We start from the raw sequence: 17,826 nt of genomic DNA, 5'->3' as shown, positions 1-17,826 counted from the left end.
TTTTTTTAAAACAATTCTCAGACCGTGGATGTGTTATAATAAAATTAAAAGATGATCTTGAGACCCTTGTAGGTTTCCCCAGGGAGTGGTAGTCATTTTTCTTGCTTTCTCTTCAGGATTGCAAGACTTTTCCTGTCGTTCACAAAGAGAAAAAAAAACGTACATCTGACCATCTGCTATAATTAGGAATGAATGGGATTGATGTACTTACATGGACTGTCTCAGGTCTGTGAGGCCATTAAAGTAAGTTTTCTGCTGTAAGGGCCAGCAGGAGGCACCACCAGCGGAAACCTGATGGTCCATCCAGCTGCAAGTAGAGTGAGAGCTATAAGCATGTCTGACACTGTCTTCTGCTACGTTACTGGTGGAACACCCTGACTGCTAAATTCTAAATCAGGGCCTTAGGCTTTTTATTGCAGTCATCACTGTACCTATGCCCTACTATTTGCTGGTTGCTTGTTGGTATTAATTTGTTGATAGTTATAGAGTCTTGACACAAATGGCAGTGCAAGTATCCCCACACTGTCTAACCTACACCAGAAGGATCTCTTCTCATAGCTTCTGTTGCTTTATTCTGTGCCCCTTTGCTATCTCCCTGGAAGTTTCCAGGAACCTGAAGACTAAGGTCTGTGCCCTAATTTCTGTGTAAATGAAAGGGTGCAAATATGTTTATGTTGTGATTAAGTTATGGGGAGCTTCCTTAACTTTTTTGTAGCCAAGTCTAATGAAATGCCTCACCGTAAGGTTTTCTCTGTGCCAATGTTTTTTTTTTTTTTTTTTTTAAAGGGAACAGCTTTTTTGAATCCTCTTTCTTTGCTGCTAACCTCTGTTAAAGATTGTATGTTTCACCCTTACATTGTGGAGCTTGACTTCAAGACCGTCCGAACACATGAGAGGATATATTTCACTGGGCTTAGTAGGGTTCACTTGTCTCAAATGATCCAGAACCTTAAATCAGAGTCCTAAGCAGCTTCCCATTGCATGTATGTAATAAGTGGTGTATTTATGTTTACATGCACTATTACATACACTATAGCTATGACACTGTGTCATAGTCTTACTATGCCCTGGCTCACTCACACCACCCACATCCTTTAGTTACAATCTAGTTCACAGTCTTTACGCTCCCAAATGCCTTTGATCCTCTTCATATAAACGGGTTATATACTCTTTAATGTGATTTAGTGTGTGCCTTTACATCAATTGATGATACTGAAATAGAGAGGAAATGAACTTCCTTTCCGATTGGTTGTTTTCTGCTTGTAGAATCTGACTGGTGGATATCGCGCCTCCACGGTTCACAAGGTCATATCATTTTTGACATTATGCAGCATGGAGGGTGGTTTGGTAGTATGTCTGGATATGGACTGAATATAATCCTTTTGAGGTAGAGGAAACAACAGGTGTAAGGTTCTCCTCTTGAAGAAGACCTTAGTAGAATCCTCCGGAAGATCCTGACAAAGCATCCGCAATTCAGGAGAAGTTTGTCCCTAGAAGGCTGCCTGAGAAGCTGCCCTTAATATTTACTTTAACTCCAAGACGGCTGCTTTACTTGTTTCCAATCACATGCAGTTAATACACAAAATGTGACTCTTGTTTATAACACATCATCTCATTAATCATTTTAATGAACTTACGTTTTATCATAATGTTGTAAATTGCTTTCTGTACTTTCTTGACTTCTTTGACAACCTATCACTATTAGCTTCACCTGAGGCCTCTCTATGCTTCCATGATCTCCACTTCATTTCAATTCCTCATTCCTCTATAACTCACTTATCCTCTATCTATTATTTACATGGCCACTCTTCTCCACCTTGTTTGTACTATGTTTTTCCTCACCGGCTTCAGATCTCCACCCCTGCAGTCCCTCTCTCATAGACTTCCTCCCACACAATGTTGCTCTGGTTTGGAAGCAGCTCTTACAAATGATGCTTTTGACTTGGATCCTGTCCAATCTAATGACAGTGTGGATCTTGTGTGCTTTGTGTACAGGAAGTGAAACACAGAAATTCAGCCTCGTTTCAGTCTCCGTCATTTCTGTGGCAGTCATCGCCGGGGTGCTGCTAGCTATACTGTTGGTGGCCATGATCCTCGTCAGCCGATACCACAAGAGGAAGACGAGGCAGCTCTCTGTGAAAATGTAAGCTAGCCTCGGGCAAAATGTGGGCACAAAAGTTCTGTTCAGCTTTGTTCTCGAAAATGTTTATATGGGTCGTGTCACTGAAGATAAAAAGCAATCTCGTGCAATGGTATAACATCAATAATCATCAGCAATAAGGGTTCCTTTGTCTGGTGATTAGTTGGGCTTTAAAACCTATATTGACATCATTCACTGGTTGGCCCTTTAAAAGAACTTCAAGCAGCTATAGCAATAAGTGATAATCATCATGGGTAAATAGAAGATCTCTCTTACAATTTAAATTGATTTCCACTGTGCTTTCAAAATTGATTCTAGCCATAAAATGTCCACTGAAACGTTGCGATGTTAGTGGAAGGGGAAGACAACCAGGCCTCTACATGCCTTGTAACAAGTACCTTAAATGGAAATGGAACATAATCTGTGAGGCCAGTATAAAAAAGGCTTACCATTACTGATCATAGTGCCAGTCAGTAATGTTAATTATTGGCCTTCCATTGACTTATCCCTGAGGCATGGTCAAGGTTGCTACTAAGGGCAGTAGACAATAACCAGTGTTATTAACTGGTGCAGATGTTAGTATTGTTATTAGCGAATAAATGTTGGTAACACTTTTGCCCCATCCCTTCTTCCACCCTCCCTCCCACTCCTGCAAATACCACTACCCCTACCAGAGATAGAAATGGGCTGTGTTTGAGGGTAATTTCAAAGCATTTCAATACCACCAGGTACAGACTGCATTTTGAAGAAACTGATGGGCTGTCCCACTGTCCATATAATTTGCTAAGAAGCAATAGATGAAAAGTGACAAATAAAAGTTTGTAAGAGGGTTAAAGAGAAGAAATTGAAACGTCTCTCTGTTAAATAGCTGTGGAAAAATATCAGTGTATCATGAGTCTAACAATGGGCATGAAAGTCAAACATGCTAAAGAGAAGCATAATGAGTCCATCCTTGTTTTCCCACAGCGAAGAGCTTTCTGTTTTGTCAAGGGAGAATTCAAGAAGGCGCCTTAATTCGGCCAGTGCTAGCGTCGACCGCAGGTCACAGGTGAGATCTTGTCATTAACTACGACCTTGATGGTGCTCTTGTAAAAGAGAGATTTCATCTGCTGAGTAAATCCGTGCTGTGAAAACTGAGGCCCATATTTATAAGGGAGTTGGGTCGCTTTTGACCAACGCAACATGGTGCATGTGTGGCGCAATGCCAAAATGCAATTGATCAAGCCATACAAGGCCACCTTCTGTGGCCGTTAGTGGCTTGAAAAATCCAGAGTAATGCAATGCAGTGCAAATTGCTATGTTGCGTTAGTATGACTCATGGAGAGTGTTCCTATTCAACACCCATGGATTTTGATGCATCCCCAAATTTACCAAAAGTAGTAGACCTGTGCTAAAACTGCTTTGCCTTCCCAGGTGAGGTGTAATGAAGGAAAACATCTTTGTTTCTGCTTGTGTTTGCTATGTGTGCTGCATTCTGCAGCACACAGAGAGGAAAATGCCTCAGGGCAGTGGCTCCCAACCCTTTGACTTCTGTGGACCCCCACTTTATCATTATTGGAGTCCGGGGACCCGCCACTGAATCTGCAAGCCAGGAACTCAGGCCTATACATTGTCAATGATGTGAAACGCAAAACAGTACACAAACAATACAGAAACAAGCATTCCATCAAACACATACACAAATTATAACACATTATATTCAATTTGCAAACATACTATATTCTGTTTGATACACCTGAACTGCTCACAGGAATCAATTTGAGGATACTAATTTAATTTTTTGGCTCCAATTTCAAATTCCGTGACATTTACAGTACATTTTAAAATGTTCAATTGTACATTTAGCCACTTTATTTTTATATACACTTTATTAATCTGTTAATATTAGTTAATTTTCTAAGCATTCATGGACCCCCCTAAAGAGGCTTTGCTGACCTCCAACGGTCCCCGGACCACAGGTTGGGAACCACTGTCTCAGGGTATTGTTTTTGTGCAGGAAGGTGTCCGTCCCTTCACAAAAACAAACAACAACACAGGCACCCTTGCACCACAGTACAAGGGTGCCTGCGTTGGTGCTAGGCAGCCAAAATGGCAGCAGTACAGGGAAATGTCAGGAATGCACTGTATTGTTTGAAATATGGCACATTCCTGCCCCTTCCGTGTCACACAGCGCACAATAGCAATGTGACTTGTAATGCTGCGCTGTGTGACTTTCTCATAAATATGCCTCCAAGTGACCAGAGCTCAGAGGCATGATTTCGGATGAGGCGAACCATGGTTGGTAATGGAAACATCTGTTCTTCTCTTATCTGTGTTAGAAACAGGCGGACTCCACTATTTATGTGCTGTATGTTGGTAAAGTACTCAGTCCTAACCTTACATCACTATAGGCACAGGACTGTTCAGCCTGCCTCAGATCAGCATTATTTTACCTGTCTTCTACTTCCTGCGTGGTACCTCTACGCAACATCATCTCTATCCTCCCACAATCAATTGTATGCATACAACCAATGAACATGGCTTTTAAGAAACCTATACAAACGTATCCTTTCCATGTGCACCCAGAAAACCTCTGCAATTACCATTCATAACCAGGGGGGTTATTTAGAGTTTGGTTGACAGGGTACTCTGGCAAAAATCTGGCATAGTACCCCGCCCGCAAAATTACCCCCCCCCCCTTTATTTGGAATCAGACAAAACAACATGTGCCCACTAGCCGAAATTTGGTGGCTGAGGAGCAAAATTATATTGGCTTCAGTGGCAATGGTTGCTACAAAGGCAGTGAGATCTTTGCCAGACAAGAGGAGATCTCTAAGTTTGGTGAGTGACACTTTGCCTGAGTTGTGAAGTTCATGACTTCCACCTCGTGGGACAGCAGGACACCCTTCATACCCCAAATAAACCCCTTAATCCTTTCTATTGCCCCTATTTTAAGACATATTTATTAAAACCAGTGCATTTGTTCTGGTTCCATGTAAAGAACACAAATACATTTTTGGAGGTGCTCTATAGATTTTACCTTCAATCCTGAGATTTCCAAAGTGGTCCATGCTGCACATACACTAAAAAACAGTTCCACAATTTGCACTTTGGTCTAGGATGTACGTCCACAACGATAACCTCAATCTTGATATTTCAACTGCAGCTCACAATCTTCAAATTTTTAATACAACTACAACATCTCAAGATCTGTCATTTTTATGTCAATCATGTGCCCCTTGCTGCTCCTAAAGCAGCATTATAATCTCAATACTGATATCGCTATTATGATTGTTTAGCATGCTGTTCTAACTAGGGGTTAGAGGATGCTGTTTTTAGGAGGTGGTAGAGGCGTTTGGATAGTAAATCGACAGTAATCCTGAGCAAAAGAGCCTAGGGTTGGTGGATTATTTCCTCAAATAAAAGGGAACTAATCCACAAATAGAGAAAACAAGACACCAATTATTTGAATTATTCAATTACGTGTCAATATTCTGATTTTATAAATTAGCAGTAATATTGTGGATTCGATTATGAAGCAGCAGAGTTTAAGTGGTGTTCCAGTGAAGATTTGATCATGATCACTCCTAAGGGGGAATATTCAGGACCATGCTGCAAAGTCTATACTAGAGGGGCGATAGTAGGGTTTGGTTGTTGGGTCACTTGTACTTTATGGGAGATCAGATTTTTAGTATGCTAGCCAGCTTCATTTTTCTGGGGGGTGGGGGGGTCAATGGGCAGTGAATTTGGAGTTTTTTACTATTTCCATTCTTTATGTTAAGACGGAAGAGACCCTCCCCATGCGAACTGGGAACCATCCTGACAGCCTACGGGACATGAGCATCAGTTCAATGATGGTAAGGACGCTTGCATCTTATGATGGATCCTTAGCCTGTGTTCTTTCGTCCTGTGCTTCCCTTCTCCTAAATATTCACATGCACAGTTGCAGCACACATGTACATGTGCCTTCCATAAGCAGGGACAAGGCTATGCATGAACAGATGTATGTCAATATCTCAACTGAGGAAACCTCATACTAACTTAATATCATAGCAAAAATATCAAGAACCAAAATATCAAGAACATTAGTGCTTACAGCTAGGTATAGATTTACTATATATATATGCAATATACATATATCACCAAGGTACATATATGTGGAGTTATGAATTGTAAACCTTTACTTGCCCTTGTATATTGCCTTTCTCATTATTTTGTTCCTCGATATTTTGCTCAAGCTGCTCTGGTGGTACGATACTCTGAAGTCATATTAAGGTGCACACACACTTGCTGGCATGTAGGCACACATGTACAAATCCCATACGTAAGCAGGCACAGACACACAGTGTATTACTCACACCCACAAACACGCACACATGCGCAAGCAGCAATCTCATGCTTACACATACGTACATGCCAAAGACACATATGCACACAGCCACAAAAACATACATTTGCTATACTTTATCATTAATGTTTATTCTGGACATAACTTGGAAGTTGCCAATTAGGATTTTGGTAAATTCAGCATGTTTGCCTTTGTTTTTAATGAATGAGGATTATTTTCTACTAAGTTGAGGTGCACGGCAGAGTTTGTGTGTATCAGCAATGGCCTTGATATATCAGTGACGACAACCCTTTGGTCCTAGAAATTCCATTTACAAAGATGTAAAGCCACAACCTGTTCATGGTGTCCGCTTCACCCTACTGCATGTAACCCCACACCAATGGGCTGTTGGTGAAGGGGATAAAATAGATGACAAAATGGATTCCAAAAGAACAATAAAATTACTGCACCCCCCCTCCCCCGGACTTTCCTTTGCAACCATTACAAATACCCACTGCGTAAAAAAGTAACCTTTCTTTTGCTTTTATTGAGAAATGACCAAAAGCCACATACCAAGCCAAAAAAAAAACTATACAAGTTTTTAAAGACCAATAGTCAATTTAAAGGCATTGGCATTCATCCTACAAAAGTACAAAATAAAGTAAGCCTAGGCGAAGTTTCCATGACGTACGAATGGTCTAACTGTAATTTTATGCTATGTGACATTCCCGAAATTGTTATTATGCCACGTCACTTAGCAACACATCAAACATTTAGCGCTGGCACACAGTAAAAACATGACTGACCAGAACGCGATCAGCGGCTGTTTGCTGTGCTCGTGCTTTTTGTGCATTTTTGATGTTTTAAAATATATCACCAAATGCCCAAATCGCATTTTGTGCAATTTTGCAACATTTTTTGCTACATTTCAAGCAAACATGCAGAAGAAAATAAACATTTCGCATATCCCTAATTAGAACCGCAAGATCGAAGTTCGAAATAACACAAACAGCACCTCAATCATAGTCGTAAATAAACAGATTTATTTGCAACCTTCATTACAGAACTTCACTAAAATACTAAGTGCAAACCCAATTGCAGAAGTGCATCATACACTATCCCGACCACATAAAAACACACGAGGGAATAGATTTAGGGCCTGATTTATAGTTTGACGGACAGGTCAACAACGTGGCTGATATCCCGCCCGCTCTATCACAATCTCCATAGACTATAATGGGATCGTAGAGGGGCGAACGGATGGGGAATCCGTCATGGTTGTGACAGAGTAACCCCCTCCACCAAACTTTAAATCAGGCCTTTAGTTTTTCTTCCACTGTACTACAAATATTCTGCACCTAAATATAGAATCTAGAATAGTTTCTTGATTTCATATCCATTACTGCCACCTAGAGGTTACACCTAGTGCAATTTTCCGTGGTATGAATTTCCAAGCTGATCAAGGACAAATCATCCACAGAGCTGTTGTATGGGTGACTGTAATAATAATGTATAATTTATAGAAATGTGGTTCATTGTAACTAAAGGGTTCTCCCATTGAGGGACTTTGGTGTGTTTCAAATGATAATGTGTTATTGAGTTGTCAGCCAAATAGTAACTCATTTTTTTTACTCCTTATATTAATAATATTTTTTTATATTGGTGCATCCAGCACAGAACAGTTGTTATACATCTAAATATGAGGTGATTACTTTAAAAAAAAGTGTGCAGGAATTTGTTTAGATCTATGTGCGAACAGTCAGTTTATTGGTGTAAACCACCAAGTACTGTCTTATGGTTGGAAAATATTTTATAATTCTGTTTTCATTTTTGTAGGGGGAGGAGGCAGATCATCGAAGTTACTCCACACTGACTACGGTCCGTGAAATTGAGACGCAGACTGAGCTGCTGGCTTCCGCTGCCCCCAGTGAAGACGTGCAAGAGGGAGAGGAGGAGCATGGGCAAGACGAGGAGCAGAAGGAAGATAGTCAGGAGGAGAAAGGAGAGAGGGATCTCCACGGCAGCATAGAAAACCACTCATCAATCAAACAGGCCATGGACCATTTCTACCCGGAGAATGGCACACTGAGGATAAAGCCCACTGCCAATGGCATATACATCAATGGGAGAGGGCATCTCGTATGAATATCCCCAACCAAAGACATGCCAATGCAGGAACTGCCTGACATTGAACTTGGTGGCAGCAAATGTCTGTGCTTTCGGGAACGAGGACATGGGTGGGATCTTGCAATAAAATAAGGATTACACTGGCACCATTGGAAAGATACCCTCTGCCCAGAATTCACTTACTGCAGGAAGTCCAACAAGAAACCTAGTGCCCATCCAAACCCGGGCATGTGTCATGCCTCCTGGGTTACTGTAAGAATGTATCTAGATCTTCTCACTCATGCTTGCTAGAGGAAAGCACATGAGCTCTGAGGCCTTCGGTCTGTGGACTACATCTGCGGGCCACCAGGGTACATAGTACACCAATTATATAATGCAGCACAGGGGAGATCTACTCCTCTCGGCTTGGCAAATTTACATTGAATGGAATCAACTTTCAAACAAAGACATCCTTTCAGTATTCCATATATTTATATTATTCAGTTACTGTATGGGGATGTATTGACTCACAAGTTGGCAGAAGTATTGACCATGACGTCTGGCTCTCAGAATTTTCCCTTTTTAGACCAACTCAATCACCTTTTTGCTTTCATCTGTACCCCCAGGTATAGAAGGATATTCCCAGACCTGCCTAACCAGAGTCAGAAGTTAATGAGCGGTTGGACAGGGTGCTCATTTTTCAAGAATGGCATGGAAAGAAAACCATAGGGACATAGACATTGACAACAGACACAGAACGCTGGGCCACATCTTGGTTGCTTAGTGCACTACAGTTCCACACAGGACTACTTGGTGTTCTGGATTTTTTTCCTAATTTCTTCATCCTAAATGACTCATTGATTTTACCTGTCTTTTATTATTTTTAAATATCTGACGTGGCTTATGTACCACCAACTCTGCTGGAAGCTGTATGACTCTCTATTTGATTGTGCACATCACTGAATCTCCAATGAGGTCCTGTCTCTCAGATTTACCAGTAAATGAGGGAATGCCTGCTGACTGACACTGTCAAATCAAGATGAAGTGTTGCATCCGTAGCCTTAATTAGAAAGATATTCAGTGACATCTTAATGAGGAGTCACATTTTAAGTACTCCAGACTTAGCTCTCCTTTCGAATTAATACATATCAACATTAGTTGATGGCCACGCCCTTCCCATGTGTAACCAACACGTTGGTCAGGTCCATCTTTATTGCTGCTTTCTCTTTTCCCTTTCTTTCATTGTAACGGCAATAAGTGGTAGTGACGGGTGACAAGAAAAGCAATGCCCTGTTTTAGGTTATTAGAGGGCCCATTCTGTGAATGACGTCACAATACATCTCAATTCACAACAGACATCCTCATACAAAGAAACATTCTAGAATGCATATTGTTGGTGATTGTTAGCGTTGAGGAGAGGTTAAAGCGAATAGGTTTTTTTTCTCTATACTGGATGCTCCATTTAAAAGGCAGACACAGATCACAGAATATGCATTCTTTGTGGCCTCAAAAGCATCCTTCCCCACTAAGATTTGAACAATAAATCCTGTTAATCTGAAATAATTTAAAGGCATGTTACCATGGGAAAAAATAAGAATTCTTACATCATCCAATCAAGCAGCCTGTCAAAAGCTTAGGAATCCAAACTGTGATTACTACTTTCATCTGCCGTACTCACCCAACATAATTCTGCTTGAGGCGATACATCTATTTGACAATCTGGGAAACAACATTGCTGCTCCTGCAGATGTTTGGATCAGCAAGGGCAACTGAGGCTTGAAAGTAGTCAACAGGATAAATATGAAACATGAGAAAACATAATCATAACAAATTATGTGAAACACAGATTTTTACACAGTCCAACCTCTATTGCCACCTGGACTGTTACTGAACTGGAAGACTTTTACACCTGTTTTTACATATATGTTTTGGAGTTATCAGTAGATTAATTGCCTTTACCTTGTTAAGGTAAGAAGAAGTGGTCTAAAAGGTAAATTGACCTCCTAGGATCCACTCATCACTGGTTCTAAAGTCACATTCCTAAAACTTCAGCATATACTTGTATCTCTCTGAAGTAGCTTAGGAATGGTCTAACTCAGTGCTTGAAATGGAAAAAATGCCAGAGTACCTGCTTGTTTCTGAGAAGTGCCGGTACTCTTCAATTAAAAGTATTACATTTTTCTTGAGATGTGCCGGTACTCTCCCTCTCAAAATAAAAAAGTGCCGGTACTCAGTACCGCACAGTACCGGCCCATTTAAAGCACTGGTCTAACCACCCACCTTCCTATACACTGTAAATGGAACTGGACATACAGTTACCAACATCCTCTGTATAATAATCTTACACCAAGCCTAATTTGCCTCACCCAGAAAATAACATTGCTTGTAAGACCTGCTTTGATTTCCTTACGGAAAAAGCAAGTCTGGTGTCATCATTATATGATGGTATGTATAGTAATCAGAAATCAGGGTAGTTTCAGGGAAATTACATCTCTGCACACTGTAGGATATACAACCTTCAAACTGATCCTATGTAAGAAGAATTTTCATTTCTGTGACCTCTGGCTAGGGACACCAACATATCATTTAGTAAACTGGGGTTTTCATTATAGCTGATTTGTAGGCTCATAACTTTCACTGAAATGTATAATATGTAAATATTCAATATGCTTATACATTTTGTATTCTAAAAAGTGGACTGTGTTCTACTATTTACTGGGTTGTTGAGCCTGGCGGCAGTTTACACCATCAATGCACTGCAATCTTAACAATTATCACCAAACTACAGCTAACTTTGTGGTAAATAGGACTATGGAGTGCAGATACATTTATTGTAATACATGTGCAGACATTTCCCAAAACACATTTTAATGAAAACGCCAAAAAGAAACCATGCTAGTTTTTTGCCATGGAAAATCTTGCAAATTTCTGTTGATTTTTCTAGTATGTTATTTATACACAATGCTTACATAAATTAGTGGAAGTACATGCACCAATAAAAATTTCTACATGTAGGCACCAGCACAGAGGTCAAACGTGTAAGATGTATGTTGAAGAGTAGAGCATTTGGTAGAAGTAAGTTTCAGACAATATAACACTAGAACCCTTACTTACAGCTATTCTTTTTTGGAATTAAGGATTGTAGCAAATCCAAAGCAAGCTATTTTAGTAAAATGGCCTTTGCGTCAAACGAGAAGATTCCTGTACTGAACCACCCCAGACACGCCCTTGTGCTTACATTTCCAAGGTGATGGTGCAAAGGGATTTGCATAAATTGTGAGAGTCAACTATCATCGCAAAATAACAGCAATAGATCAACATTAATGTGCAGATGCTGTTTGCCCTGCTTTGTGATGCTTTGTGTCAAATAGTGTTGACCAGGGCAAATCCTTTGTAAATATGTCCTATGGTTAACCAAACTCCTCTACTTTTAATACCGGGGTAATCTAAGTGAATCAATGCAAGTTCATCTAGCCTATAGATGCACTAATCCAGTACAGATTTAAGGGAGACGGTAGTTGATCATGCAAATTTACTAAAGCATAAATTCTGGATTCACTGAAGTCTCTGTGAGGATCCATTGTCCTCATGAACTTGGATGCTGGACCTAATATATACCCCAAAAGAAAAGGCCCCTCTAACACAGTGTGGAGGTGAATCAGTGGATGCAAGTAAACATACTTAGTACCACGAAGCTGGTTTAATTCATAGATAATGGAGTACATTTATTTCTATTGTGATGTTTCCTTCAATTTCTGAATAGTGAAAAATAATAAGATAAAATGTCTGGAAATAAACATGTAAAAAATCTGTTGCCCCACACAACAAGTGTGCTACGTAAATCACCATAAAAAGATTTCTACTTTGTTCGTAGACTTTGATTTATAGTGTTTGATCCCTTCTATTTCGATCAACACAAATGTGGCAAAAATGCCACTGTACATCAGTTTTGGAGACAGGAAAGCCCCCCCCTGTTCAGAGTGAATCATCACGTAACATACTTTCTCTCAAATTATGAAAGCGATTCATGGAGGGTCATAACATCTAGTGATGAGACTTCAATTACTGCAATTGGTGCAATAAGCAATATGTCAAAGATTGTTTTTTTCCTAAACCCGATAAATGCTTTGTTTGTAGAAAATATCAGATAATGGAGAAAAACATGTAAGGAAAGCTCGATAATTAATTTCCTTGTCTGAAATGCTTATTTAACATGTTTTCACTTTTCCTTGACCAAAGGTCCAGATTGACAAGCCAGACCCGCAGTTTTTCAATATTCCAATTTATGATTGTGGAGCACTGGGTTTATGTTTCACTTCCCATCTGATCTTCTAGATCAACTATCTTTTTTCCCAGTATTAAATGTTGTGTGTTTGTCTAGGGATTTAATGGACTCCTAATTTTAATACATGCTTTTAATTTTTGCATATTTTTACGAATAAGCACTGTCATTATATCAGTAATGAATTCTTACAGTCTCTTAAAGCCTAACACCACAATTCCCCTGTCCCAAACAACTAAACACTGCAGCTCCCTACCATAAACCATAATAAGAATCCACATTCAATGTCTCTCGCTTTTATGAAACTTATTATATCATCTGGTGACTCTGATAATCATCACTCATCTGAGCACGAGATGTCCCACCAGTGAGCCCATAACCTTTGGTTTATGGTCTCAAATATGTTATTGCCGTCGGTTACTTCTTGTCAATGCCCTTGTTTATAAATATTTAGTATTCCACAGAGTTGACCTCACAACTATTTTAAATACTTTCTAATTATTTATAATAGTGGTAGCACCGCCTCACTTGGGAAACCTCTTTGGGAGAACTCTGTATTTTCTATGCAAAACTGGTATTAAAAAATTGTGCATAGATATATGATATTGTCATATATTCTTTCAGTGGACCTCAAAATATGCTCTATCTACAGAAAATAATGCTATATCTTTTCTAAAAACATGTGTAGACCATCATGAGTTTTATCTTCTTTCTTCAGGCAGATCTGGGATAATCTTTTGGAATGCTACCTTCTGGAGGGACTTTATAAAAAAACAAATGTCTGAAAATTATATCAGAGAGGTCTGTGAACAAAGTCTCAAATGGCTAAAAAAGCGTATTTTCATCAATTTGTGAGGTATGCATTGTTGAATCTTTGCATTTGAAATATTTTTTGTTGAGCTCTCTAAAATAAAAGAAGGCTGGGTGTTTAACACAGGGGCATAAATATGGAATTTTAGGACATTTGATTAGAAAATGTTAGTCGACAACTGTAGTCAACAATTTTAAATACAAATTTTATTGTAATATGCACTTAAGTGAATTTTTGCTTACCAGTGACATTAAGTTGGTTATTTACAGAAAGGAACCAACATCAATTTCAAGTATTATGGGCTTCGTCTACTTTTGACCAAAATGTTAAATGGAAAAAGTGTCTGCAGAAACCGAAAGTAACTGCCTCTTAATTTAATTTAGTTTCGTATTCCCTTGAAGGCATAAAAAGTAATTTGAAAATGCTTCCCTTCCATTCTAGCTATGTTACACATCCTAAATCATTTAATCCCTGCTGATTTCCAGAAATGGTGTTCCGTGCATTCCTCTCACACATTTGATCATGTTTCATCTAATGTGTAGACAGGGAACTGTAGCTACATGGTTTGCATATATTTTGATAATATTATCATAATATGGGACAATTTCCTTTTTCAAACATTTTAAGACAGGAAACAAAAAAGTAAAATAGCAAGACCTATATTATTACATTGTGAGCTTATTATAGCTAATTCTGTGTGTTTTGGTTATGTGCGGAGACAAGAGACAATGAGAGACAGATTATTTTCAAATAAAATGGCTGCAACTTCTGTGGGCTTCATAGTTTACCAACCAATAAAGCCTAAAGCTTATTTTACAACCTATAGCCTTTAGCCTGAATGTTGCTCCCATAAGTGACCAGTCCAATAATAAGCAGGATTATCCATTGCTATAGGAAATTGGATGACAACTAGAACCATTTGCCCCAAAATAAATCATAAAGCCTGAATAAATGTGCAACAGATGTTCAATGATTTACTATATTTTGCAGGTATGATCTTGTGATAATGTTGCCATTTATTAAATGTCATTTTCCACACTTTTGTGTCTTTACAAGAATTGTGTTTCTTAAACATTTGTTGTATGTGAATACCAAACAATTTTTTTATGTGAATTTGAATTTGTCCTTTTCCCCTGCATAATCTAAATCAATTAATCCAAAAATTAGTTGTCACTACTGTTAATATTCACTTTGCCTCATTTCTTATACAAGTTACTGAACTGCATAACATATGAAGGGGGAACAACTTATGAATTTTATCAAACATTTGTGCCACTCAGTCTGTTTTTATTGTACCACTTTGTGTTTAATCTGTACAAATTATGAGACCAAAGTTATACATACATGTAAATATGTAAATGTGTTTGAACACCTTTATAAGATGGAAAACAAAATTACATTTTAAAAATGAGTTTCCTGTTTTTATTCTGCAAAAATGATATTTGTATGTAATGTCTCTCCTATTGTGTGTGCCCTATAGTGCGAATGTAAAAAACTTAGAGCTACAACCTGTCATTCTTGTGTAAGTATACTTCTGGGTGGGCCAGTGATGAGGCCTCCTCAGCTTAGACTTTGTGACTCACATGTTTGCCATACATGTTACAAAGAAGTTTAAAACTAATGCATTTTCAGCCTTTTTCTGAAATCATTTTCTCTACTCAGTAGTGGATATCCTCATCAGGCATTCGGAAAGAGGCCTCCATCCCACACTAAATAGGGTCAACTTATTCATATTAATGAGTCGGCTATCATTTTTACATCCTTCCTCTACTCCTTAGAATACAAATGGCAATGTTTAGAGGCCTGATTAGTTTAGAAAAACTGAACATGAAGACCACAGCACAAGATTAATCTGCAAGATTTGTGTCCAGTGAATACAATTAACAAAGCGCAACAAAATTGTGAAGTATATTACATTATTAATATATGAACCAAGACCTGCAATATTAAAAAGAATGTCTTCGCTACCAGCAAGTATTAGGCCAGTTAAATACCTCAGTGGTTTAGGGTAACTGCTACAGAGGTTAATGCAAATAATGCATGTTTGATTCGTGGATGGCAGGTTCCTCCTTTATCCTTCCCCAGATTGGATTTTAAAGGTGCAATCCAGAGTAGATAACAATAGTTCTCTTTGCCCAGTCCTACACCAACAATGGGCATTTTAGAATGTTGCTTTGTTTGATGATGTCAGCTGGGGTTATGAAGTCAAATGTAACATAATTCAAATGATGCCCCCTTTATAATATGCTACTATTGATGACTTAAGGGTTTCAAGAAAATAACACCTCCACTCTTCTTTGAAAAGCAGCGAATTTGCCAACTACTCTCTTTTTGATGAGATGAAAAAGGGAACTGTACAGCAAAATATAAGCATACTAGACTTGAAAAACAACATCTTCTTCACTATGCAGCTGACAATGGGCATTGATTGTAATTAGAATGTGTAGCATTACCTTTCATGAATAAATTGTTGAAAAAACTATGCACGTTGGGAGGGCAGGCATTCAGGAAGATCCACGACGTAGGGATTACATCAATGATGACGTCACTTGTCCGGACACCTTTATTGACAAAACATTGACATCACATGTTATTTGTGCCACTGATGACATCACAGGAAGTGAAACCATCAATGTGTATAAACCACCTTAGAATGAGTGTAAAATTATTATAATAACTTCAAAAGCCCTCTGAACCAGCATTACTGCTGCCCCATAAGCCAGTTGTGCTGAACACTGAGGATGGACGTTGTCTGCCAGGGTGCTGCCATTTTATGTCTTGTGTGTGGCATAATGTGTTTGGGTACTACCATTTTGGCACAGGAAGTTACTTGATGTGCAGCTCTATGGCAGTAGTTGCAAGAAATGTCTGCAAATGATGGGTCAAATGCTTTGACTATGCAAACATCTATTCAAAGGTTATAAAATATTTCATGCTTCTCAAGATTTTCTGTTGAATCTCAGAGTCTTTACTAGTGTTTTTTCCAGGTTTGTCGAAATGTTGCTCGCTATTAAGGCTGACCCCATTTAGGTTTTGTATTTGGTAAAAGAACATGTTGCAATGCTGTGGATGGTAGTGTGATTTGGCGTCTAGCATTATTACTAATTTCTTTGGGTTGGATGAATCTTTTCCGAATTTCCAAGGGATGAAGAGAAATTTATCCAAACATTCAACTTAAATTTACAGTGCAACCCCTTTGGTTATGAATTTAATCTTGAAAGCAAAATGAGCGCTCAAAAGATTTATTGCAAATTCAAAGCCAGACTTATATAAATAAGCCTCAAAAACATGCTATACAAATATAAAATGACCTGAGGTGAATTAAAGCATCGGACAAAGTTAAAATGCACCAACATCCATCAAACTAAGACTTCAGTAGCAGTGATACAGGAAATAAGAAACAAAACTTGGTGCTCCGAATTCAAGCCTTGGTTTTCCTCTCACCATTGAACAAACACCTACCCAAATCCTCTAATAATCTAGGGGACCCTAAGAGGGTGTAAAATGCGATGTCTGGAATAAAATAAATTGTCAGCACCGTAGAAACCTCAGCAGAAGTTTCAGCAAGAGAGATGTGTGTAGCATAAATTCACATCAGCCAAGCAATTGAAACAGAGGTCTGTACCTCTCTACGTTTATAAATGTGTGCTCAAGTCACAGGGAAAAAAGGGTCTGAATCTCTAACTAGCTAAAACACTCTTACCCCCAGGTCCCACCGTTCTCGTCCCCTTCACTACTATGTGGAGAGGAATCTCTCCATGACAGAAAAAAAGACCTCGAGGAATGCTCTAACCCCACCCCCTCGCCACCGGGGAGTACATAACCATGTACTTACCCAGAATTCCTCCTGTTCCTTTTTTCTGCTCATGACAGGGTGACTAGGATAAGCTGCTTCTGCGGGGCTTGAGCAGCGTGATGGCTTCCTCGGGCTTGGCGGTAAGGAAACTGGCTGACGGTGGGCTTCTGCTCGGGTGCTTGATCCCAAAGCAGTGCTGTGTCCTGGAGTTCGTCTACTGGGCCGCTGGGCGGGTCCTCTGTTCAGCTCTTTGTGGCTGGGGCGGCTTTGGGCTGCGGAAGCTTGTCCTTTGCTTCCGGGTTGCTGTTTCATCCCAGTTTTACGTTATTTTCTGCCTATTTTGGTGTTCTTTTCCAGGGGATAATATATTTTCACTATTGGAGCT

At 39.2% G+C, this 17,826-nt stretch overlaps 1 protein-coding gene across 2 annotated transcripts in view; it reads left to right on the top strand.

Moving 5' to 3' along the window:
- NECTIN4 (nectin cell adhesion molecule 4) overlaps nucleotides 1–15,056 on the top strand; it is a 132,985-nt gene extending 117,929 nt beyond the window's left edge. For both annotated transcript variants that reach the window (XM_069218272.1, XM_069218274.1), the window contains 4 exons: nucleotides 1,996–2,143; nucleotides 3,107–3,188; nucleotides 5,902–5,976; nucleotides 8,283–15,056. In XM_069218272.1, coding sequence (XP_069074373.1) covers nucleotides 1,996–2,143; nucleotides 3,107–3,188; nucleotides 5,902–5,976; nucleotides 8,283–8,591 — 614 coding nt within the window. In that variant the 3' untranslated portion in view covers nucleotides 8,592–15,056. The remainder of the gene's footprint in view (nucleotides 1–1,995; nucleotides 2,144–3,106; nucleotides 3,189–5,901; nucleotides 5,977–8,282) is intronic.
- Nucleotides 15,057–17,826: the final 2,770 nt, after the last annotated feature.

The sequence above is a fragment of the Pleurodeles waltl genome, chromosome 12 (genome assembly GCF_031143425.1).
Source record: "Pleurodeles waltl isolate 20211129_DDA chromosome 12, aPleWal1.hap1.20221129, whole genome shotgun sequence".
Taxonomy (NCBI): Eukaryota; Metazoa; Chordata; class Amphibia; order Caudata; family Salamandridae; genus Pleurodeles; species Pleurodeles waltl.
Note: the sequence above shows the minus strand (reverse complement) of the source record. Positions and strands in the feature narration are given on the sequence as shown.